Source organism: Psammomys obesus, unplaced genomic scaffold, assembly GCF_907164565.1.
Source record: "Psammomys obesus unplaced genomic scaffold, mPsaObe1.curated_primary_1811, whole genome shotgun sequence".
NCBI lineage: Eukaryota > Metazoa > Chordata > Mammalia > Rodentia > Muridae > Psammomys > Psammomys obesus.
In genome coordinates this window covers 20,982,992-21,003,579 of record NW_026592118.1, presented here as the reverse complement: position 1 = coordinate 21,003,579, position 20,588 = coordinate 20,982,992, and the positions used below count along the sequence as shown (strand labels likewise).

Here is a 20,588-nt window from a genome sequence, read left to right as displayed (position 1 = left end):
ACACACACACACACACACACACACACACACATGTATATCAAATTAAACTTGAATACCTGAAGGGACACTGATCTAAAAATTTGTGCTGGATTTTAATTTAATAATATATTCAATTCGTCTAACAATTAACTAAGATTTTTTCTTCATTTATTTAATCACTTTATAGTCAACCCCACCCTTCCCCTCCTCTCCTCCAAGTCTCATCCTCATGCCCCTCCTACCACTCACCCTTCTCCTTCTCAGAGAAGGGGAGGTCTCCAAGGGGTACTAACCCACCCTGCCATCTCAAGTTTCAGCAGAATAAACATATTGTCTGTCACTGAGGCCTGACAAGGCAGCCCAGCTAGAAGAAAGGAATCCAAATTCAGGCAACAGAGTCAGAGACAGCCCCTGCTTCCATTGTCAGGGGGCCCACATGTTGATAAGGCCGCACATCTGCTACATATGAGTAGGGAGCCTAGGTCCAGCCCATAAATGCTCTTTGGTTGGTGGTTCAGTCTCTGTGAGCCCCCATGAACCCAGGTTAGCTTACTCTGTAGGTCTTCTTGCTGTGTCCTTGACCCCTTGAGCTCCCATTATCTTCCAACCACTCTTCCCTAAGACTCCCTAAGGTCAGTCTGTTGTTTGACCATGGGTCTCTCAATCTGTTTCCATGATCTGCTCGATGAAGCCTCTCAGAAGACAGTTATGCTAGGCTCCAGTATGTAAGCATAGCAGAGTATCATTAATATGGTTCTCTCCCTTGGGGTGGGTCTCAAGTTGGGCCAGTCATTGGTTTGCCATTTCCTCAATTTCTGCACCATCTTTATCCCTACCCATTGTCAAAGAACAGTTTGGCACCACAGGGTAAACTGAGGCAGGGCATAGATAGGGCATAGATAGTCTGCTAATCACCTAGCAGACTGTCTCTGAGGGTAAAAGGCTTAACTCTACAGGGCAGAACTGATTGTTCCTGACAGGGGCTTCCACTGGTGTAGTAACCAGTGGGGCCACAACTGATTGTTGCTTTTAGTGGGCCAGAGCTGGTGGCTCCTGGTGGGGGGCTTCTACTCATGGTGGTAAGCATCCAGAAGAAAGAAAGAAAGAAAGAAAGAAAGAAAGAAAGAAAGAAAGAAAGAAAGAAAGAAAGAAAGAAAGAAAGAAAGAAAGAAAGAAAGGAAAGAAAGAAAGGAAAGAAAGAAAGAAAGAAAGAAAGAAAGAAAGAAAGAAAGAAAGAAAGAAAGAAAGAAAGAAAAGAAAGAAAGAGGAAAAAAAGACCATACACATACGCTTACACTTAATGAGAAAGTAAGTGGAAAAGGATTCCAACCACTTCATTGTTTTTCCTCCCACAGCGTATATATCCCAGCAAGATCTTTCAAGCAGTACAAAAATCACAGTGTGGTTCCATCCGATTTTTCTTTAAGTGAATGATTGCAATGAATATACATAAGAAAAGTATGTTCCCCAATACCCTCACATGAACAAATGTTTTATGTATTATGGGTGAGAAACAAAAATGAAAAACAAAGCATTCACAAAAAAAAAAAAAACTATACATTTATAACTAAGCAACTTGTTACAGATTAACAAAGTGTGAGCAAGCAAGGTAATTTCCCCTTATCAGCAGGCTGCAGTTTGCAGTTACAAAGAATCAATTATCTTAAAAGGTAATCTTATAAAAACCTTAAAGGAATAACAATTCTAAACTCTTATATAAAAAAATTTATTCCCTCAGCCATTTCTAGTTTAAATCCTCAAGGTGTATAACTACTCAATAATTTTTATTAAATCATATCAGGAAGCTGAGGGAAAAAATAGTACAAGAAGTTAATCATCTTGAAGCCCAGCTTTACTGAGAGAGTCACATCAGCTAGTACTAATTGGGGATTGTTCTTGCTTGCCAACCTCAAAAAGTCCCTGGTTTCACTATTAAGAGTGCACTTTTCTGAACTTCACTTTGTTCCCTAAAAATTTTCTTCGTCAGAGCCACTAGCAAAAACATCTTTACCCAACCTTGCTAAATAATCTATTTGTTCAAATTCTTTCTAAGAGTATTGGTCATTGCTAACACTTTACATCTCTAAGTCTTTTCAGTGGTGGCAGTTGAGTCATTTATCTGTTCCAGCAGCAATGCCTGAAAGAGATCAAGCATTATTGTTGAGTGCCAGTGATATTGCTCAGTGAGGGGCTGGAAGCCCCGCTTAGTAACTCCTGAGGCATACTCATTGTGGTTGAGCTAACCCATGTCCCACATTCTATGAGTTCTAAAGCTGTTTTGCTGTTCCTCCTCCAAGACCACTCCCCGGCCCTAATAACACTTCTTGGATAGGCAAGACAAAATTTGGGTGGAAGGTTTTGTGAGTTGGGTTGGTGTCCCCCTCCCTTCAGTTGCAGTCCCACCTTGAAACAGGAAGTGGCCACTTCAGGCTCCTTAACCCCCACTCCTAGGAGTCTCAGCTAGTGTCAGCCCCATGGACTCACTGGAGGTTCCCCTGTCCTAGAGATGCCCCCCAACCCTATCCCACCATATTCCCTCCCTCCTGTTATTTAAGATGTCTATTTTATTTCCTCTTCTGAGTGAGAATTCAAGCATCTTCTCTAAGTTGGAGGAACCAGTCTCCCACAGGTGCTTTTCTCTATGATCCTAGACAGTTATAGTGTGAAGATGAAAACAAGTTTACTATCTAGCTGATTGGCAGCTCAGTCTGCATGTGGAATTCCTGAGTAAGGGGAGCAGGGGCTGCCTCTGTCATGAACTCCTTTGCCTGTTCTTTGATCACTTACCCCTGCTGATGTGGCCTTACCAGACCACAAAGAAAGAGGATCCAGGCAGTTCTGATGAGACTTGACAAGCTATTGGCAGAGGGCAAAGGAGAACTCCCCCTTTCAGTGGACTACAGAAGGGGATGGGGGGGGAAGACGGAGGGAAGGTAGGACTGGAAAGAATTGAGGGAGGAGGCTTCAATAGGGATATATAATGAAATTGTGAAAGAATTAAAATTAAAATTTAAAGATGCTGGTATGAGATCCCTCTAATTTCTTTATGAAGACACATAATGCTGTAAGCTTTCCTCTCAGTACTAGTTTCATTGTGTCCCATAAGTTTGGGTATGTTATGTCCTCATTTTCAATGAATTTTAGAAAGTCTTTAATTTCTTTATTTCCTCCCTTATCCAGTGTTCATTGAGTAGAGAGTTTCCGTGAGTATGTAGGCTTTCTATTGTTTCTGTTGTTGTTGAAGTCCAGCTTTAATCCATGGTGGTCTAATAAAATGAAAGGTGTTATTGCATTTTTCTTTTATCTCTTGAGGCTTGCTTTGTAACCAACCATGTGGTCAATTTTGGTGAAAGTTCAGTGAGATGCCAAGAAGAAGGTATATTGGTATATTCTCTTATGTTTGGGTGGAATGTTCTATAGACATGTTAGATTCATTTGATTCATAACATCTGTAGTTTCATTATTTCTTTGTTTAGTTTCTGCTTTGATGACCTGTCCATTGGTGAGAGAGGGGTGCCAGGTCGATATCCGGCAGGTGAAGCTGAGAGGAGGGTGGCCAGTTCAGCTGGACGCTCTCCGTGCTAAGCGGGATGATGAGTGTCCACGGCCCAGACCTCCCTGGATACCCCAGGAACAAAACACCACCGAGCTGGGAGATCTGTCGAAGCAGGAACTCGGTTTATTGAATAAAGCTGTCCTTTTTTATAGGTTTGGGTCAGGAGGCAGAGTTAAGGAAGTGAGGTAAGACAACGTAGAGGGCAAGGTTAGGTAGTGAAAGGAGAGGTGGGCCAGCGACAAAACTCCACATAACAGTTACCAGGCAGGGTTGATTTTAAGGTGGATATGCTGAATCATTTTTCCCCGGAAGTGGCACCTCTTAAATCAGAAGCTAAAGATAGGTCTCCAAACTCGAGCCAGGCTCAAGTAGATACAGCAGGCCTTATCAGGCCCAACAGAAGGGTGTTGAAGTTTCCTACTATTAATGTGTAGGGTTCCATGTGTGGGGTTCAGTGTGTGATTTAAGCTTTAGTAATGTTTCTTTTACAAATGTGGATGCCATTACATTTGGGGCATACATTTTCAGAATTGGGACATCATCTTCCTGTATTTTTTTTTTCCTTTTATGAATATGAAGTGTGCTTTACCATCCAGTTTGATTAATTTTTGTTGAAAGTCTATTTTATTAGATATTAGAATGGTCATTCCAGCTTGCTTTACAGGCCCTTTTGCTTGGAAAACCTTTTGCAAGCCTTTTATTCTGTCTATCTTTTTTGCTGAGGTATGTTTCTTGAATGCAGCAGAATAATGGATCCTATTTTCACATCTATTCCATTAGCATGTGTCTTTTTATTGGTGAACTGAGTACATTGATATTGAGAGATATTAACAATCAATGATTGTTAGTTCTTGTATTTTGATATTGATGTTGTTAGTGTGTATGTTTGTGTGTGTGTGTGTGTGTGTGTGTGATTCTCTTCTTTTGTTTTTGCTGGTGTGGAATTATATTTATTTCCTGTGCTTTTTTGGTGTAGTTAACCTCCTTAGGTTGGAGTTTTCCTTATAGTATTTTCTGTATTTGTAAATAGATTTGTGAAAAGATATTGTTTAATTATTTTTCATGGAATGTCTTATTTTTTCCATCTATGGTGACTGAGTGTTTTGCTGGATATAGTAGTCTAGGTTGGGATCTGTGGTTTTGTAAAGGCTGAAAGACATCTTTCCAGGCCGTTTTAGATTTTAGAGTCTTGGCTGAGAAGTTAGATGTAATTTTGATAGTTCTGCCTTTCTGGGTTACTTGATCTTTTTCCCTTGCAATTTTTACTATTCTTTCTTAGCATGGTGGATTTAGTGTTTACATTATTATGTGGCAGGAAGATTTTCTTTTATAATCTAATCTAATTGGTGTTTTGTATGCTCCTTGTATGGTTATAGGCATCTGATTCTTTAGGTTGAGAAAATATTCTTCTAGGGTTTTGTTGAAAGTATTTGCTGGTCCTTGGTGCTAGGACTCTTCACCTTCTTCTATTCCTATTATTCTTATGTTATTTCTTTTCAAGGTACCCCGGATCTCCCAGATGTTTTGTGTCAGGGATGTTTAGATCTAATGTTTTCTTTGACTGTTATATTGATTTATTCTATTGTAACTTTTACACCAGAGATTTTTCTTTTCTGTATCTTCACTTCTGTTGGTGATGCTTATGTTAGTTGTTCTTGTTCTCTTCCCTAGATTTTCTATCTCTAGGATTAGCTCAGTTTTTGTTTTCTTTATTGAGTCTACTTCCATTTTCAGATCTTGAACAGTTTTATTCATTTCCTTCACCTTCCAATTGTATTTGCCTATGTTTCATTATGAGATTTATTTATTTTTCCTCTTTAAAGGCCTCCACCGGTTTGATACTATTTTCCTGTATTTCTTTAAGGGATTTATTCATTTCCTCTTTAGGTCTCCATCATGTTTATAAAGGTGGATTTAAGATCATCTTCCTGTGCATTAGCTATGTTGGGATATCCACAGCTTGCTGTAGGATAGTTCAGCTCTGGTGGTGCCATATTGCCCTGACTCCTGTTGATTGTGGTCTCAGGCTGACTTTTAGCTATCTGGCTATCCTTGGTGTTGGCCAAATGTTTCTGCTGCAGGACTCCTCAGGGTGTCAGGCAGAGCCTTTAGCCAGACAGTGGACCTCAGGGAAGAGCCTGCTGCTCACCTCTGGTATCTGTACCTCAGGTGAACCTGAATGTTTTGGGGGTACCACAGGCCTCTGCTGGGTGTGCCCAGCTGGATCAAGCAGTTGGGTTCTATGTTGAATGTTGTTGGGATTCCTACAAACCTCCTAGGTATGTCAGAGGATGGAGGTCAGGGATAATGTGAAGCTCACCTCTGTTAGCTGTGCCCCCAGGTAGATCAGGCTGTAGGGAAGAGGCAGAAGGGGCCCTACACTGAATGTTGTTGGGGACCCCCAAAGGCCTCATGGAGATGGAAGTGGGTATATGTTGTGCACAATGTGTAGCTCACCCTTGCTGGCTGTCTTCAATGCAACTTTTAAATTTAATTCTTGAAGACTATGGACATATACTTCTATTCACATGACTTTATATCATAATCAATGGCTTTCATGACTGCTTTATACTTTATATTCTAAATAACTTTCACATAATCAATTAAATATATTCAATTAATAATCAATTAAATTTATTACTTTATTTTTTAAATCTTGTTATAATTATAAAAGAGTTTGCTTTCTTGGTTTCTATTTATACTAAAATACTGCCATTACAGTGATGCTACTGATTGTTGTACCTTGGTATTGTATCCTGCATCTTTGCTAAATTTATCAGCCTTAAGTACTTATTTGATAATACCTTTGTGGTTCTCTGGTTGTAAGATTGTGTGTGTGAGCAGTGAGACTATGACTGCTGTCTCCTAGCCCTGGTGCCTTTCCTTTCTTTCTCTTGCATGAGTGCCTGAACTAGCACATAAAGATCTATGCTGAGTCAAAGTGCTGGGTATGGGCATCCTTGATATATACCGGACCACAGAGAGAAGTGTTCAATCTTTTTTATTCATTGTAATATTAACCACTGGCTTATTATAGCTCATTTAAACTGTGATAACATACATCTCTTCTATACTAAGTTTATTCTTTATTTTATAAAGGCTACTAAAATATTATCAAATTTCCTTTATTTGACTACTGAGATGATTCTACAGTTATTATCCTTCCTTCTGTTTGCATCTTGAATCAAATATATTGTTTTGAAATTATATGACATTTAACTCATTGTTCTATAAATATTTTGTGACATTAATACTAGTGGCATTCCATTCTCTTGAAGAAAGTAAGAGACATTGAAATGGGAAGCATTAAATAATTATGGTGAAAGTAGTGGCCCATTTCATAGTACATCAGCATGGGTTCCAGACCAGAAAAAAATAACTGGTAGAATAGTTTTAGCTTTCACAAATGCATAGAATAACATGGAAAAAAAAGATGAGTGCAAAAGTTCAGGTGTTGTTCTGGAACACAGAAGAATCTCTGAGTGTATATATATATATGTGTGTATATATATATATATATATATATGTATATGGGCAAGAATCTTTTCAGCAGTGTTACTGAAAATAAAAAATGTGTTTTCCTTCATTATGACTACATACATTTTTTTTCACTAGACAATTAAATTTTGACAGTGTCCCCTTTGTTCTAAAATGTAAAGAATGGAACAGACAAGCAATAGAAAGAAAATACACCTTTGACTATTTCTGTGGAATATGACTCTATAGAAACACGAAGAGGTAATAGCTAAGTTATTACAGCATTACATTTTCAATTCAGAATAAATGGAGGTTTTCCTTCTGGCTTAAAAAAAAAAGGTTCTCTCTCTGCTTTCACTCTGTTGAGTTATTCTTGGTATCATTATCTTTTAAATGATTTTCTTATTTTCAGCTGGGACAGTTGAAATAAACCTAAGACCCATCTGAAGATAACATTTTCTTGGAGTAAGTTATAGAAAAGTCTTTCTTGTGTAACTGTGAGCCCTTTGATGGACTTCTTCTGTTATTCTTCTACAGTATAAAGGCATTTCTTTCAATAATTGCAACTGGTAACATGCCTCCCGATGGCTACACTACCATTAAAACTTAAAGACACAACCATTCCATATTTATAATTTTCTGTTGAACCAGTGCCGAAGTAAGCAAGACGGAATTACAACCTGTGTGGAATTTATTAAAGATATAATAATTCAGTAATTGTTATTTTTTTGTTTACTATGTCATGGCATTCAGCCATTTTCTCTAGGGTAAATCTAATACCATTTACAAATATTTGGGCACTGTATTAGATGATTTTCAGCTACATGTTCATTTTATTTTATATATGTTTTAGGGTCATGTAAGTAATATCAAATATGCACGATTAGGGTATTTTGACAACTCACAAAATAAACCAAAAAAAACCTGAATATAAAATGTTTAAACATTAAATATTACTATATTATTTTTGCATAAAATTGTCTTTTCAGATCGATATAACTAGTATAAATGATATGACTTGACCAGGCAGGAGAGGTGCATAGTTTATTGGATTCTATGAAAAATGAAAAGGTAGATTTTCAAGATACAGAATACAGGGCCTTGTACTATTGTACAGGTCAGACCCACAAAGCTGGCCTTCCTGGCAGAAATATCTGCCATGCAGTGAGACAGAAGACACACACAGTACAATCTTATTTTGGGGGCAAAATCAAGAGCAGATCTTCATCAGGAAATCCTAGTGACTTTGTAATCATCCCATTCTATGAAAGAATGTGGAAGTCAATACTCTTAAGCCCATGGTTGCAATTACTCTTACTCGTGTGTTTATTCAGCATCTTTTTCTTTACAAAAGTGTGAACAGAATGCATGTATTTGGTAAGAATTAATAGGTTTCCAAAAGCAAAATTTGCATGTTGTCTTAAACATATTATGTGTTCAGGTAAGTTTGTATCTGACTCCATAATAATTTTCTGGAGAACATTGAACCAATGTTCTCTGAAATGATATGCTGATTTGGCTTTCAAAAGCAAGCAGAAAGTCTGTTGTGCCCTGTAAACTAAGACTGAAGATAGTACACACACGTTTTATTTTGTACTCATATTTGTCTTTTTAGGGATGCAAGTTTTGGAATGGAATGGGATTCCCTTAACTTCTAAAACATATGAAGAAGTACAGAGCATCATTAATCAGCAAAGTGGGGAAGCAGAAATATGTGTAAGACTGTGAGTTTTTCCCCATCTTTCTGTTCCCATTTTTTGGCTATTCATGTCTTTTTTAATTTAAAATTGTTAAGGTGGAACCTTTGCCAGTCAGCAAGATTTTCAGTAATTAGAAAATAAAGCAAATACAACATTTATGGCTTTCTTGTATTCTGAATCAAAGGCTAAGGCATAGGCAGAACCCAGCCAACAGTTTGTGATTATGTCTCAGCTCTCTCCCCTTGATGCTTCTATTAAAACATGTTTCATTTAAAAGAAGGCCAGAGCCCACTTAGATTTTATAAATGTTTAGAACATTTTGAAATGTCTTGTGTTTAATCATAAAGATTTCACCTTAAATGATCATTTTTATCAGCTTTGACTTTTAACAACATTGCTAATATATACTGGGCTAGTGGGGTGAGCATGCCTGCGAGTTGCTTTATATCATGAACCACTTCTCATTGACCTCCTGAAAATAAAATCAGGGCACTTGGAAAAGGTACATTTTGCTTCAGTCTTCCACAGTGTCTTTCTTAATAATCTGTCTTAATTTTTAGGGACCTCAATATGTTGTCAGATTCCGAAAATCCACAGCACCTAGAACTGCATGAGCCGCCAAAAGTTGGTAGGTGGTAGCAATCTGGTTTCAACCATGGATGAAAAGATATATGCAAATGTAGTGTATTTTGACATAGATACAAACAGAAGTATAGATTTGTGCACCTGCTATATATTTTACTGTTAGATGAGGCAAGAAATCTATATTAAATATTACTATGTGAAATTATGTTTTAAATTGATTAAATATAAATTCATCTTGTGAAGACAAATTTTGAGCCATTCCTTTTTAATCATATAATTTTTAGTTCCTACTCTTTGTTTTTAGCACAACTTGGTCTTTTGTTGTTGTTATTACAGTGTTACTATGAAGTCTGGGTTACAGAAATAAACAGGCCACATCCAACAGGGATTTTATACATACATGTAAAAATATATTTATCATATACTATGTTATGCTAAGTGAAGTTTCTTCAATAAAGAGCAATATATAAAAGATTTAGAAAGGAGAAAATATGTGTTTTTACAAGGTAGTTCTCTGTGATAAAATAGGGTATTTTGTCATCTCCATAGTTCATTTAATAAAATATTCAAAATACTTTTTTGAACACTTATCAGAACTTCATATTGCCCCTGTAATTCCTCATAACACTGATATCTGGGTCTTCTGGATTTTCCTAGGAATAGATGCATAAAGCTGCACTTGAGTACATTTGGTTTTGAAAGTTCAACTTGGTCCTTAATGTTGTATCATCACCTAAAACTCCAACCAGTGCCTTGGGATGTCCAACACAGGAACCCAAGGCATAAAGCCTTTTGTTCTGTTCTAGCAGATAAGGCCAAGTCCCCAGGGGTGGATCCCAAGCAGTTGGCAGCAGAGCTGCAGAAAGTCTCCCTCCAGCAGTCGCCACTGGTCATGTCCTCAGTCGTGGAGAAGGGGTCTCACGCTCACTCGGGTCCTACGTCAGCAGGATCCAGTTCTGTCCCCAGCCCTGGGCAGCCAGGCTCGCCCTCAGTGAGCAAGAAGAAGCACGGAAGCAGCAAGGTGAGAAAGGTCCCACACATGTCACCACATGCAGCCAATTCCGGCTGTTAAATCTGGGGGGAAGGCAGATGGGAAGTGAAGTAGCCTTAGGAAGAGTTATCTTGTGATGGTCCATGTGCTAATGAGCTACTGAGACAAACATTTCCCTCTTCTGATGGCTTCGCTGTCCCAGTCAAGCACAGCTCTGCAGATATTTCTGTTTTTCTGTTGACAACTTTGAACAATGTGCTACTTCCTATTTTTGATGTGTCAGGGTGTCATTGCTACACAAATCTGTCTCCATCTATATACAACATTAGCTTTATGACCTTTTGAAACAAAAAGATATGTATTCTGCTAGGTTTCTGTCATTTAAAGCACAAAGAAATGGAAATAATTTAGGACAAAAGGAAATAAAGGACAGCAATGACATGATTTCCATTCTGGATTCTATTCCCATTCCAGCTATTGGTTGTTCTCCATGTATGTATCTGTACTTGAAGCAAGCATTTCTGGTGCTGTTTGTTTACAGTTACTGGAAAACGAAAGGTGGACAATGCAGTAATACTTCAACCTTGTAATCTCAGCTGACAATACAATGTGTAACTTTTCTGACACGTCACTCTCCTATTTAGGAGGCATTCTTGCTACCTGGATGTCCACTCTGCCACCTCTCCTGGGACAGGCTCATAGTAATTCTAAAAGGACCTAGAAAGGATGTGAGCTTCCTTTCTTAGAAATGGTAGTAGACATCATGCTGTTATATCTGCCCTGATAGCCTGGTAATCAGTATTGCATTTATGATGGTCTCAGCCTCTGGCTTACAGAGCCTCAGAGCCTCTGAGCCTCTGGTCTCAGTCACAGACACTGTCTATGACCATTGAGTTTAAGGAGTCACATTCCCCTGGAGTACAAGCCCACAGCCAAATTTAGTGGGTATGAGAAGATTGAGGACACTTAGGACAGTGGGATCAGGAAAGGTGGTGGTTAAAAAATAATTTCTATAAAAGGAAGAAAGGGAACAACATTTAAGAAGTGAGCAGAACCTGAAAAGAGCTACACAATCAGAGAACTACATGTCTTCTCTCCTTCCTTGCTTCCTTCTCCTCTTGCTGCCTCCATGCTATCTTCCTCCATGCCTCCTAGCCTTGTAATCTGTCTGCTTGCCTGCTTGCCTGCCCTCTTCCCTTCCTCGCAAAGGTGACTTCTGTGTCTCTTAAGACAATTTGTACATAGACTGCAGTTATCAGGGATTTTTATTTGTTTGTTTAGTCATTTGTCTGTTTGTTTATTACAATTTATTCACTTTGTATCTCAGCTGTAGCCTCTCCCTTGTCTCCTCCTAGTCGCATCCATCCTCCCCTTATGCCCTTTCCCTAGTCTCCTGATGGGGGAGGTCCTCCTCCCCTTCTATCTGACCCTAGCCTACCAGGTCTCATCAGGACTGTCTGCATTGTCTTCCTCTGTGGCCTGGCAAAGCTGCTCCCGCTGCCCCCCCCCCCCCAAAGCCGGAGGTGAACAAAGAGCCTGTTGCAGAATTCATGTCAGAGCCAGCCTGTGCTCCGCTTACTAGTAGTTATCAGGTTTTAGTTTATACCCCTTTTAAGTGGCTACATGTGCCACTTAAGGACCTTTTTTTTTTCTTTTTTTTTCTTTTCTTTTTTTTTTTTTTCACGTATTGTAGCTGAATGACTTGAACAGAACAGTAAGAAAAATATCTCTGAATTGAAATGTCAGCGGATCACCTATGAACCTGTGTTCTCGTTATGGGTGCAAATTCACAAATTGCCTTTTTATATATAATGTGTTAGCTTTGTGTACCATGCCTGGAAGCTGAAAACCCTAGAAATGGGACGGCGCTAGGAAAGTGGCGCTGGCAGCTGTTGTTGCATGTCGTCGTCCTTTACTTTTCCAATAATTCGCACCTGTGTAGCTTGGTAACACTCGGCAGAAATACATAGTTCCAGCTTCTCATTGGCCAAAGGCAACTGCCAATCACATGCAGCTGGTCTAGCCGACATTTCTGTATATATGAATTGCTGACCGAATTCCAGCGACTCTGTGACAAAAAAAAAAAAAAAAAAAAGAAAGACTCAAATATATTAACACAATTTTTATTTTGCTAACATGGTAAAGTGATGATATTTAGGACAAATATAAATATTATAATATTTCCTCTTTGCTTTTAGTATGCTTATTAGAAAGTTTTAGTTTCTTCTGTGACTCAGATAGTCTCCATTTGGACAGTTCTAGCACAGAGATTATTTACTTTTAGCAGTGACACTGACCCACTAACCAAATCTGGTTATTATTTACATATAGAGAGAGTGTGTTGAATGTGTGCATGTGTGTGTGTGCGTGTGGGTGTGTGTATATTTAAATGAAAATATAAAGGCTTACCTTAAAGGCTTGCCTATCATCTTTCACTTTACTTTCTTTCTTGCTCTGTCTTATTAAATGATGTAAGATAATACACTAAATCTAAATTACTCAAATTATAACTAATATTAATATATATTCAGATGTTTAGAATATCTTTGAAACATTTTCATTCAATACTCTTTATTAAAATATTTGCATGTGTTTGTGAAGTATTTTGTGATTTTTAAAATTATTTTCTTACAAAATGTTTTGTTTTCTTTATTTATTATGTGCTGATGGGAGCAGGCCTGTGCTTGCTACAGTGCATATGTGTTGGTCAAAGTCTCTTTTTTCCAACAAGGAGCCCCACTCTTGTCAGACTTGGCTACAAGCCCTTTACCCACGGAGTCATTTCACTGACACTTCTGTAAAGTGGTGTGGGATGATCTGCTCAGGGTAATTAGCATATTAATCACCTGCAATGATTACTATTTATTCTTTCTGGGCATGTTCAACATTCATTTTTCTAAATATTTTAGATAAATATTACATTGTTGTTAATTATGTTTACCCAGCTTTGCAACAGAACTCTAGATCTCCTCCTCATGTGACTCCCTCTTTCTCTTCCCTCACCTCCTCTCTGGTAAATTGCCACTTGGTCTCTATTTCTGTGAAAAACATGGGTTTAGATTCCACATCTGAGTAAATAATACAGTACTTGTCTTTCTGTGCGTGGATTAATTTTTTAACTCATACATGTTACAAACAACAGGATTTTGGATATTTTTATAGCTCAATAGCATGCCATGGGGTGTATGGCACATTTCGTTTATCTTTTATCCACTCACCACTTGACAAACTGAGGTTACCATGACTTTGCTATTGTTAATGTTGCCGACATATATGTGGGCATGAAAAGGCCTCTTCAAAATACAGATTCCATTTCCTTTTGACATGTGGCCAGGAATGCATTGCTGGAGCCGCTTCACTTTTTTTTTTAGGATCTAGAATACTGTTTTAAAATGGCTGTGATCATCTGTAATCCCACGAACCACGTACAGGGGCACTTTTCACCTCAGTCTTTCCACTACTTTCCATCAGAGGCTTTTTAATAATAGCCATTCCTTTGGCTGTTTGTAGATCTGATCGTCATTGTTGGTCTAATTTGTGATTCTCTGATGACTGGGGAGGGGAGGGAAGGCCTGGAAATAGTTTTTTATACGCCTGATCAATCAGTATGTTGTCTCTTTCGAGAGATATTTATTTTGGACTATGGTCTACTTTTTATAGTTATTTCATTTGTAGTACTGAGCTTTTGAAGTTTCTTATATATTGGTGAAATAATTGTCAGATATGTTTTGCTGAGGTTCTCTGTTTTGAGAGGTGTGTATATATGTGTTGTTTGTTTTCTTAGCTTGAAGAAGTTTGAAAGTCCAATTTAATTCCACTTGTCAATTTTAAGTTTCGCTGTCCATGAACTTGGGGTCACAGACAAGAATTGTTCCCCAGGCCACTGTTGAACATTTCTCCTACATTTTTAAAATTATATGTAAACAACTGATGGTTCACCAACAATATTTTGAATGGTTGCTTTTTAAATAATATATATATATAATATGATTCTTATTTATTTTAATAAACTTTAAAATTATATAACTGTTCAAAGAATCATTTTCTGTGTTTTAATAATTATTCTGAAAAGGATATACTTTATTAGACTATTAGCAAATAACTTTTACAACTTTCACTTGTCGTATATATGAAATACAATAGGATTTTAGTATACATGATTTAGCAACAAAATCTACAAGCAAATATTAGACTATTTTAATTTATTATTTTGCTTTAAATAAATCAGTGTGTAGTTTTGTCGTGAAAATGTTAGCACTGGAATTTTAACTCATTTCCTTTTTAAAAAATTTTTTAATTAATTAATTTTTTGTGAATTATAGTTTATTTACTTTGTATCCCTGCTGTAGCCCCCCCTCATCTCCTCCCAAGCCCACCCCCCCATCTTTGGCCATGCCCACCCCAAGTCCACTGATAGAGAGGTCTAAAATCTTTCTTTGTTTTTATATTTCAAAATCTGGATTCTTTTATTTTCTAAATTGTAGTGTAAAAATTTTAACTGAAATATTTCCTCCTTTTAGGTGTTCTTATGAAATAATAATTTGCTGTCATGGTATCCTCAAAACTTCAGGATAACCCTGTAGAGAGATGCTTCAGACATTATCTCTACCTATGTATAAAAATATAATGGAAATGTAACAAGTTTATAAGCAAGCATTTATTCAGGAGCGTGAATTAGTTTACATTACTTCCTTTAATTTCATTATTTATTTATTTATTTATTTTTTTGAGACATACTTTTGCTGTGTAGCATTGAAAAACCAGGAAATTGTTATCTAGACCAGGCTAGCCTTGAATTTACAATGGTCCTTTTACCTCAGCCTCTTCAGTGCTGGGAGTAAGGGCATATGCCATCATGTCTGCCTGATGGATCTCTTTCTTAATTGTTTTGAAAACTCTCTTTAGCTTAAGAGTTATGAGAAAAGGGAAAACTTAACTGAAAAGATCAATTTTAATTAAAGATGGTCTGTTGCTTGAGAGCTTCAGTGTGCAAGGAGCTAGAAGGAGGGCAGCACAGAAGGTGACTTTCATGCCACCTTCTGTGCTCCTAGGCAGACTTATGTAAATCATTTCATTATATACAGAGCTTTAAAACCTCTAAATGTTTAAGCAAAGTGATTTAAAGTAAGAGTATTCATTTTTATTTAAGTAATTGAAAATACTTAATTCTGACATAAAATCATGGCTCCAGAGCAGGTTTTTCAAAATGAAAAATAGATTTATGTCTCCTAAAATTGAACAAGTTTGAGAATTGTAAGTAAAAGCTCTAATTCTGCAGCAACCAAATGGATAAGAGGTATTTTGCAGGCAGTATGCTACAACCAATAGAAGTTAACTTTAAAAGACAGTTAAAATAAGAACACCTATCTGAAGTAGGAGAAGACATGGAACTGCACAGGAGCCTTCCACAGAGGCCTTCTGAAAGACTCTGCTCATCAGATGCTGAGACTCATAGCCAAACTTTGGGCAGAGTGCAGGGAATCTAATGGAAGAAGGGAGAGATAGAAAGACCTGGAGGGGTACAGGAGGTGCACAAGAGACCAAGAGGGACAAAAATTCTGGTCTCAGGGGGTCCTGCAGAGACTGATGAATCAGCCACGGACCTCGCATGGAGAGGACCTAGATCCCCTGCTCACAATATAGCCCATCGACAGCTCAGTCTCCATGTGGGTTCCCTAGTAAGGGTAGCAGGGACTGTTTCTGACATGGACTCAGTGGTCAGCTCTTTGATCACCTCCCCCTGGTGAGGTGGCCTAATTAGGCCACAGAGAAAGAGGATCCAGACAGTCCTGATGAGACCTGATAGGCTAGGGTCAGATTGTAGGAGAGGAGGACCTCTGCTATCAGTGGACTAGGGGAGGGACATAGGGAGAGGAGAATGAGGGAGGGTAGGAATGGAAGAAGATGAGGGAGGGGGATATAGCAGGGATACAATGTTAATAAATGTTAATAAATATTAATAATAATAAAATTTAAAAATGAGAATACCTATGAATTGCTTATTTATTAATGCAGTATGTGGTCTTTAATCTTTCAGCCTACTGATGCAGCAGCGAAGGCTTCCTCCCATCCAATTACAGGAGAAATTCAGGTATGAAAAACCTTTAAACTTTATTTTATTTTACTTTATTTTTGCTTTTTGCATTTGTCTATCAGAATTTCTAACAGACTGGTTCTTTCATATCATATAACATATACAAAACTCTGTAGGAAGGACAATGTTATAGCATACCATGTACATGTTTGTCATAGCTTTGGAACTCCAGACTGCAAAATCTTCTGTCAGTAGATGCTGAGCTTCAGGAGGTGTGTACCTGTTGAATGAGTTTCGTACACAGCTTCTTCTTCCAAAAAAACTGATGGCCAGTCTTCAAGTTTCATAATTCCAGTGATGTCTTTTGTTAAATCAATGACTTTTTTCTTTTTTAGTTTTTTTATATTAATTACAGTTTATTTGCTTTGCATCCCAGCTGTAGCCCCCTTCCTCATTCCCTCCCAATCCCATATTCATTCCCTCATCTCCTTCCATGCCCCTCTCCAAGTCTACTGATAGGGGAGGTCCTCTGCCCCTTCCATCTGCCCCTAGCCTATCAGGTCTCATCAGGACTGGCTGCATTGTCTTCCTCTGTGGCCTGGTAAGGCTGTTCCCCCCTCAGGGGGAGGTTATCAAAGAGCCAGCCACTGAGTTCATGTCAGAGACAGTCCCTGTCTCCTTACTAAGATACCTACTTGCAGATTGAGCTGCCATGGGCTATATCTGAGCAGAGGTTCTAGGTTATCTCCATGCATGGTCCTTGGTTGGAGTATCAGTCTCTGAAAAGACCCCTGGGCCCAAATTTTTTGTTTCTGTTGCTCTCCTTGTAGAGCTCCTGTCCCCTCCAGGGCTTTCTGTCTCCCCCTTCTTTCATAAGATTCCCTGCACTCTGCCCAAAGTTTGGCTGTGAGTCTCAGCATCTGTTTTGATACCCTGCTGGGTAGAGTCTTTCAGGGGCCCTCTGTGGTAGGCTCCTGTATTATTCCCTTTTTAGCAATTAAAAACAAGGAAATCATGAAATTTGCAGGCAAATGGTGGAAACTAGAAAAGATCATCCTGAGTGAGGTATCCCAGAAGCAGAAAGACACATGTGGTATGTATTCACTTATAAGTGGATATTAGACATGTAATATAGGATAAACATACTAAAATCTGTACACCTAAAGAAGCTAAGCAAGAAGGTCCCTGGATAAGATGATCAATCCTCACTCAGAAAAGCAAATGGGATGGAAATCAATAACTTCTAATTAATTGATAAATTTCTATCATAGGAAAGTTTTTAATACTGTAGGTCATAAGAACTTTGTAATTTATTTAATCACCTGAAAGAATTTTGACTGTAAAGTAGAATTGAAATTACAGAAAATTGCAGCTTTAGTTTTGTGTGTAGATTTTTACTTGTAAATTGTATTGTCATAGTTTATATCTTATTGTGAATAACAGTAAAATATTTTCTAATTTGGCTTTAGGTAATATCAAAATGTAATTCAAGGTAGATGAGAAATGTCATAACATAGAAATATATAACATAGTACAAATTAGTTATCAAAAGATAACAGCAGTCCAATAAGGAAAAATGGGTTTGTCTCCAATGTAGTGTAAATTAGATTCTCACAATGGACTTTACAGGGTAACAGAGATATGATTTAATGTCTCAGGAAGCATAGAGGGGTGAGAGTGTGTTACTGACAGCAGCAGCACAAAGAAAGCTGTTGTGTTCAGAGTCAAGCAATGTTGGAATCATCTCTGAGAGGCTGACACTTCCAGAAAGAACTTTGGGTGCAAGCACAAGTGAACTATCTCTCATATAATACAGTGCATTATATGTTTTAGATTAAGAGGCAGACTGATGGAGAAAAGATTTAAAAAAAAAAAACTCATGTACTAAAATTCTGTGTATCCATAGTTTACAGAGATATTACAAGGGCAAGGGTACAAAGACTGGAAAACCAGTGAAGTGGCTACACACACAGGCAAAGCTAGAGTGAAGCAGTGGAAATGCAGAGGGGTGTCCCAGGGCACCTCACCTGGAAGGAACTGGTGGGATTGAGCCAGTCTTGTTTTGCATTCTTGGTGTTGCTGTGCCTCTGCTGGTTGCCAGTGTTAAGAAGGGTTTTCACCAGACCTGTCTCTCATCATTTCACAGGCCACACAGGAAATACAACCTCCAACTTTTGATTCTTACTTTTTTCCCTTCTACATTTTTTTAACTTCTTGCCTTTAGACTAATGTTTGCTGCTTCTGTTTGGTTTAATGTTAGCTTCTTTGTTTCCCTTCATCTGACCCTTCAGCAGTAACACTTAATGCTGAAGTTGAAACTTATCCTGACACAATGCCTCTTGGAAGTCAGCAGTGCTTCTCGATCTTTCTAATGTCTTAAACCTTTAATTCATTTCCTCATGGTGAGCCCCACCCCCAAACCCTAAGATTATCATCATTGCCACTTTGTAACTGTAATTTTGCTACTGTTATGAATTATATTGTAAATATTTTTGTTGATAAAGGTTTGCCAAAGGTGTCATAATTCACAGGCCAGGAACCACTGAGTCCAAATGTTCTTAAAGCTGGTGTTCTGGTTATTTCCTCTTGTGTGGCAAAGCCTTATCCCAGTGACACACATACACTCATAACCGTAAAGATCCCAAAGACCCTGTGTGTGAGGATAGCCCGTGCTTCCTTTGGACTGATCTCTGAGCTCCTTGTAATCTTTAGGAACAAATGGTAAAAGTTTAAGAAGCAGTCTCTTGAGGCAGCATGTATTTTCAGTACAAAAACATAATAAATATTTAGCGTATAATTTTTCTTCTAGGCCAACTTAAGCTATGTCAAGACTGTTCACTGTGCAGGGTCCAGAAAACATGAAGAGCGTGTCTACTGAAATCCAGGCATGCCTGGGAGCATCCAGTTAAATTGGGCATCAACTGTTTAATTTCAAATAAAATGGAGATGAAGTAGATAATTTCTTATAAAGTGCTGAAAGAACTAGTAAAGTATTAAATGATACTGTTTCGTATTTTTTTATGGAATTATTTCTACACCCTTAAGCTTCAAATCAACTATGATCTTGGAAATCTTATAATACATATTCTTCAAGCAAGAAATCTTGTTCCCAGAGACAACAATGGCTACTCTGACCCTTTTGTTAAGGTGTACCTACTTCCAGGTCGCGGGTAAGTACAGAGGCATTGTCTTCTAAGTGTGGTAGCCCACAGTCTAAACAATCCGGATAGCATCTTCCATACGCTAGTTTGCAAGCCTAACCTGGATTGTCCTTCTTACTCTGTCCTTAATCTGTTTTTGCCATTGTATTTATATCTAATTAGTAGAAAAGGTTAAATTAAAATTTCAAATTAAGTTCTCAAGGGTTTCCAGAGAGGAGTTGTCATAATAAACCTAATCTCCATGAGAGCAAGCAGCATTTTGATTGTGAGAGCCACACTGTGTCATATGATCAGATGAACTGAAGTCATTTAAAAACTTGTGGCAGATTTCAAGAACTAACTTACCTCTCCAAGTTCACTTGAAAGTCAACATTTGTTTACTCTTTATTTTTACACACTATGTGTATTATCTCATGTTTGATGTTCACTAAATGACTTTTTATGAACCCCTCTTTATATACACATTTCAAAATTAATGTTTAAAAAGAAGAAACAAATAATAAAATTTAAAGTTCTGATTTTGCTATATAAATAAACGATGTTCCATTGAATCTTTAATGGGATATATGCATTGTTGATACAAAGTAAGTGTTCTGGGCTTGTGGTATAACTGCCTGGCAAGAGTATGTATTTAATATACCTCAGTACTTCATTTCCCAGCACCAAATAAAAATACTATTAAAGATATGTGTTCTTCAGAGACACATAATAACTAACCACATAATTATGCTAAATAGTGATGTTTCCGCATATCAGTGAGTATTTGAGAATGGCTTCAAAACAGATTTGACTGCTACAAACCTTTATACCTTATCTATACTGTTCACATTAGCCAAATTAATATTGTGAAACCATGAGCAGTGAACAAATAGAAGTGTGTTGAAAAATTCCTCAGCTAATAAGAACACTGTTTTCATTTTTTTCTTTAATTTGGAGATGACATTTGAGTATCAGTTTTTGCTTGGAAAATTTTAAGTACCTATCAAACATTCCTCAAAGCTACTTTATGTATTGTAAAGCCTCAACAGATTTAAAAGCTTCTAAACTGTATAGATGTCTGTTCTGAGCATGAGGTTTGCCTGAAGGGGAGCTACATTAAAGTTAT

At 37.7% G+C, this 20,588-nt stretch overlaps 1 protein-coding gene across 3 annotated transcripts in view; it reads left to right on the top strand.

Moving 5' to 3' along the window:
* The window catches only part of Pclo (piccolo presynaptic cytomatrix protein), a 335,738-nt gene that overhangs the window by 237,707 nt on the left and 77,443 nt on the right, over positions 1–20,588 (top strand). For 2 of the 3 annotated variants that reach the window (XM_055612549.1, XM_055612551.1), the window contains exons 11-15: positions 8,628–8,736; positions 9,273–9,340; positions 10,104–10,318; positions 16,326–16,379; positions 19,368–19,492. In XM_055612549.1, coding sequence (XP_055468524.1) covers positions 8,628–8,736; positions 9,273–9,340; positions 10,104–10,318; positions 16,326–16,379; positions 19,368–19,492 — 571 coding nt within the window. The remainder of the gene's footprint in view (positions 1–8,627; positions 8,737–9,272; positions 9,341–10,103; positions 10,319–16,325; positions 16,380–19,367; positions 19,493–20,588) is intronic. The other variant, XM_055612550.1, reaches the window with a different exon arrangement.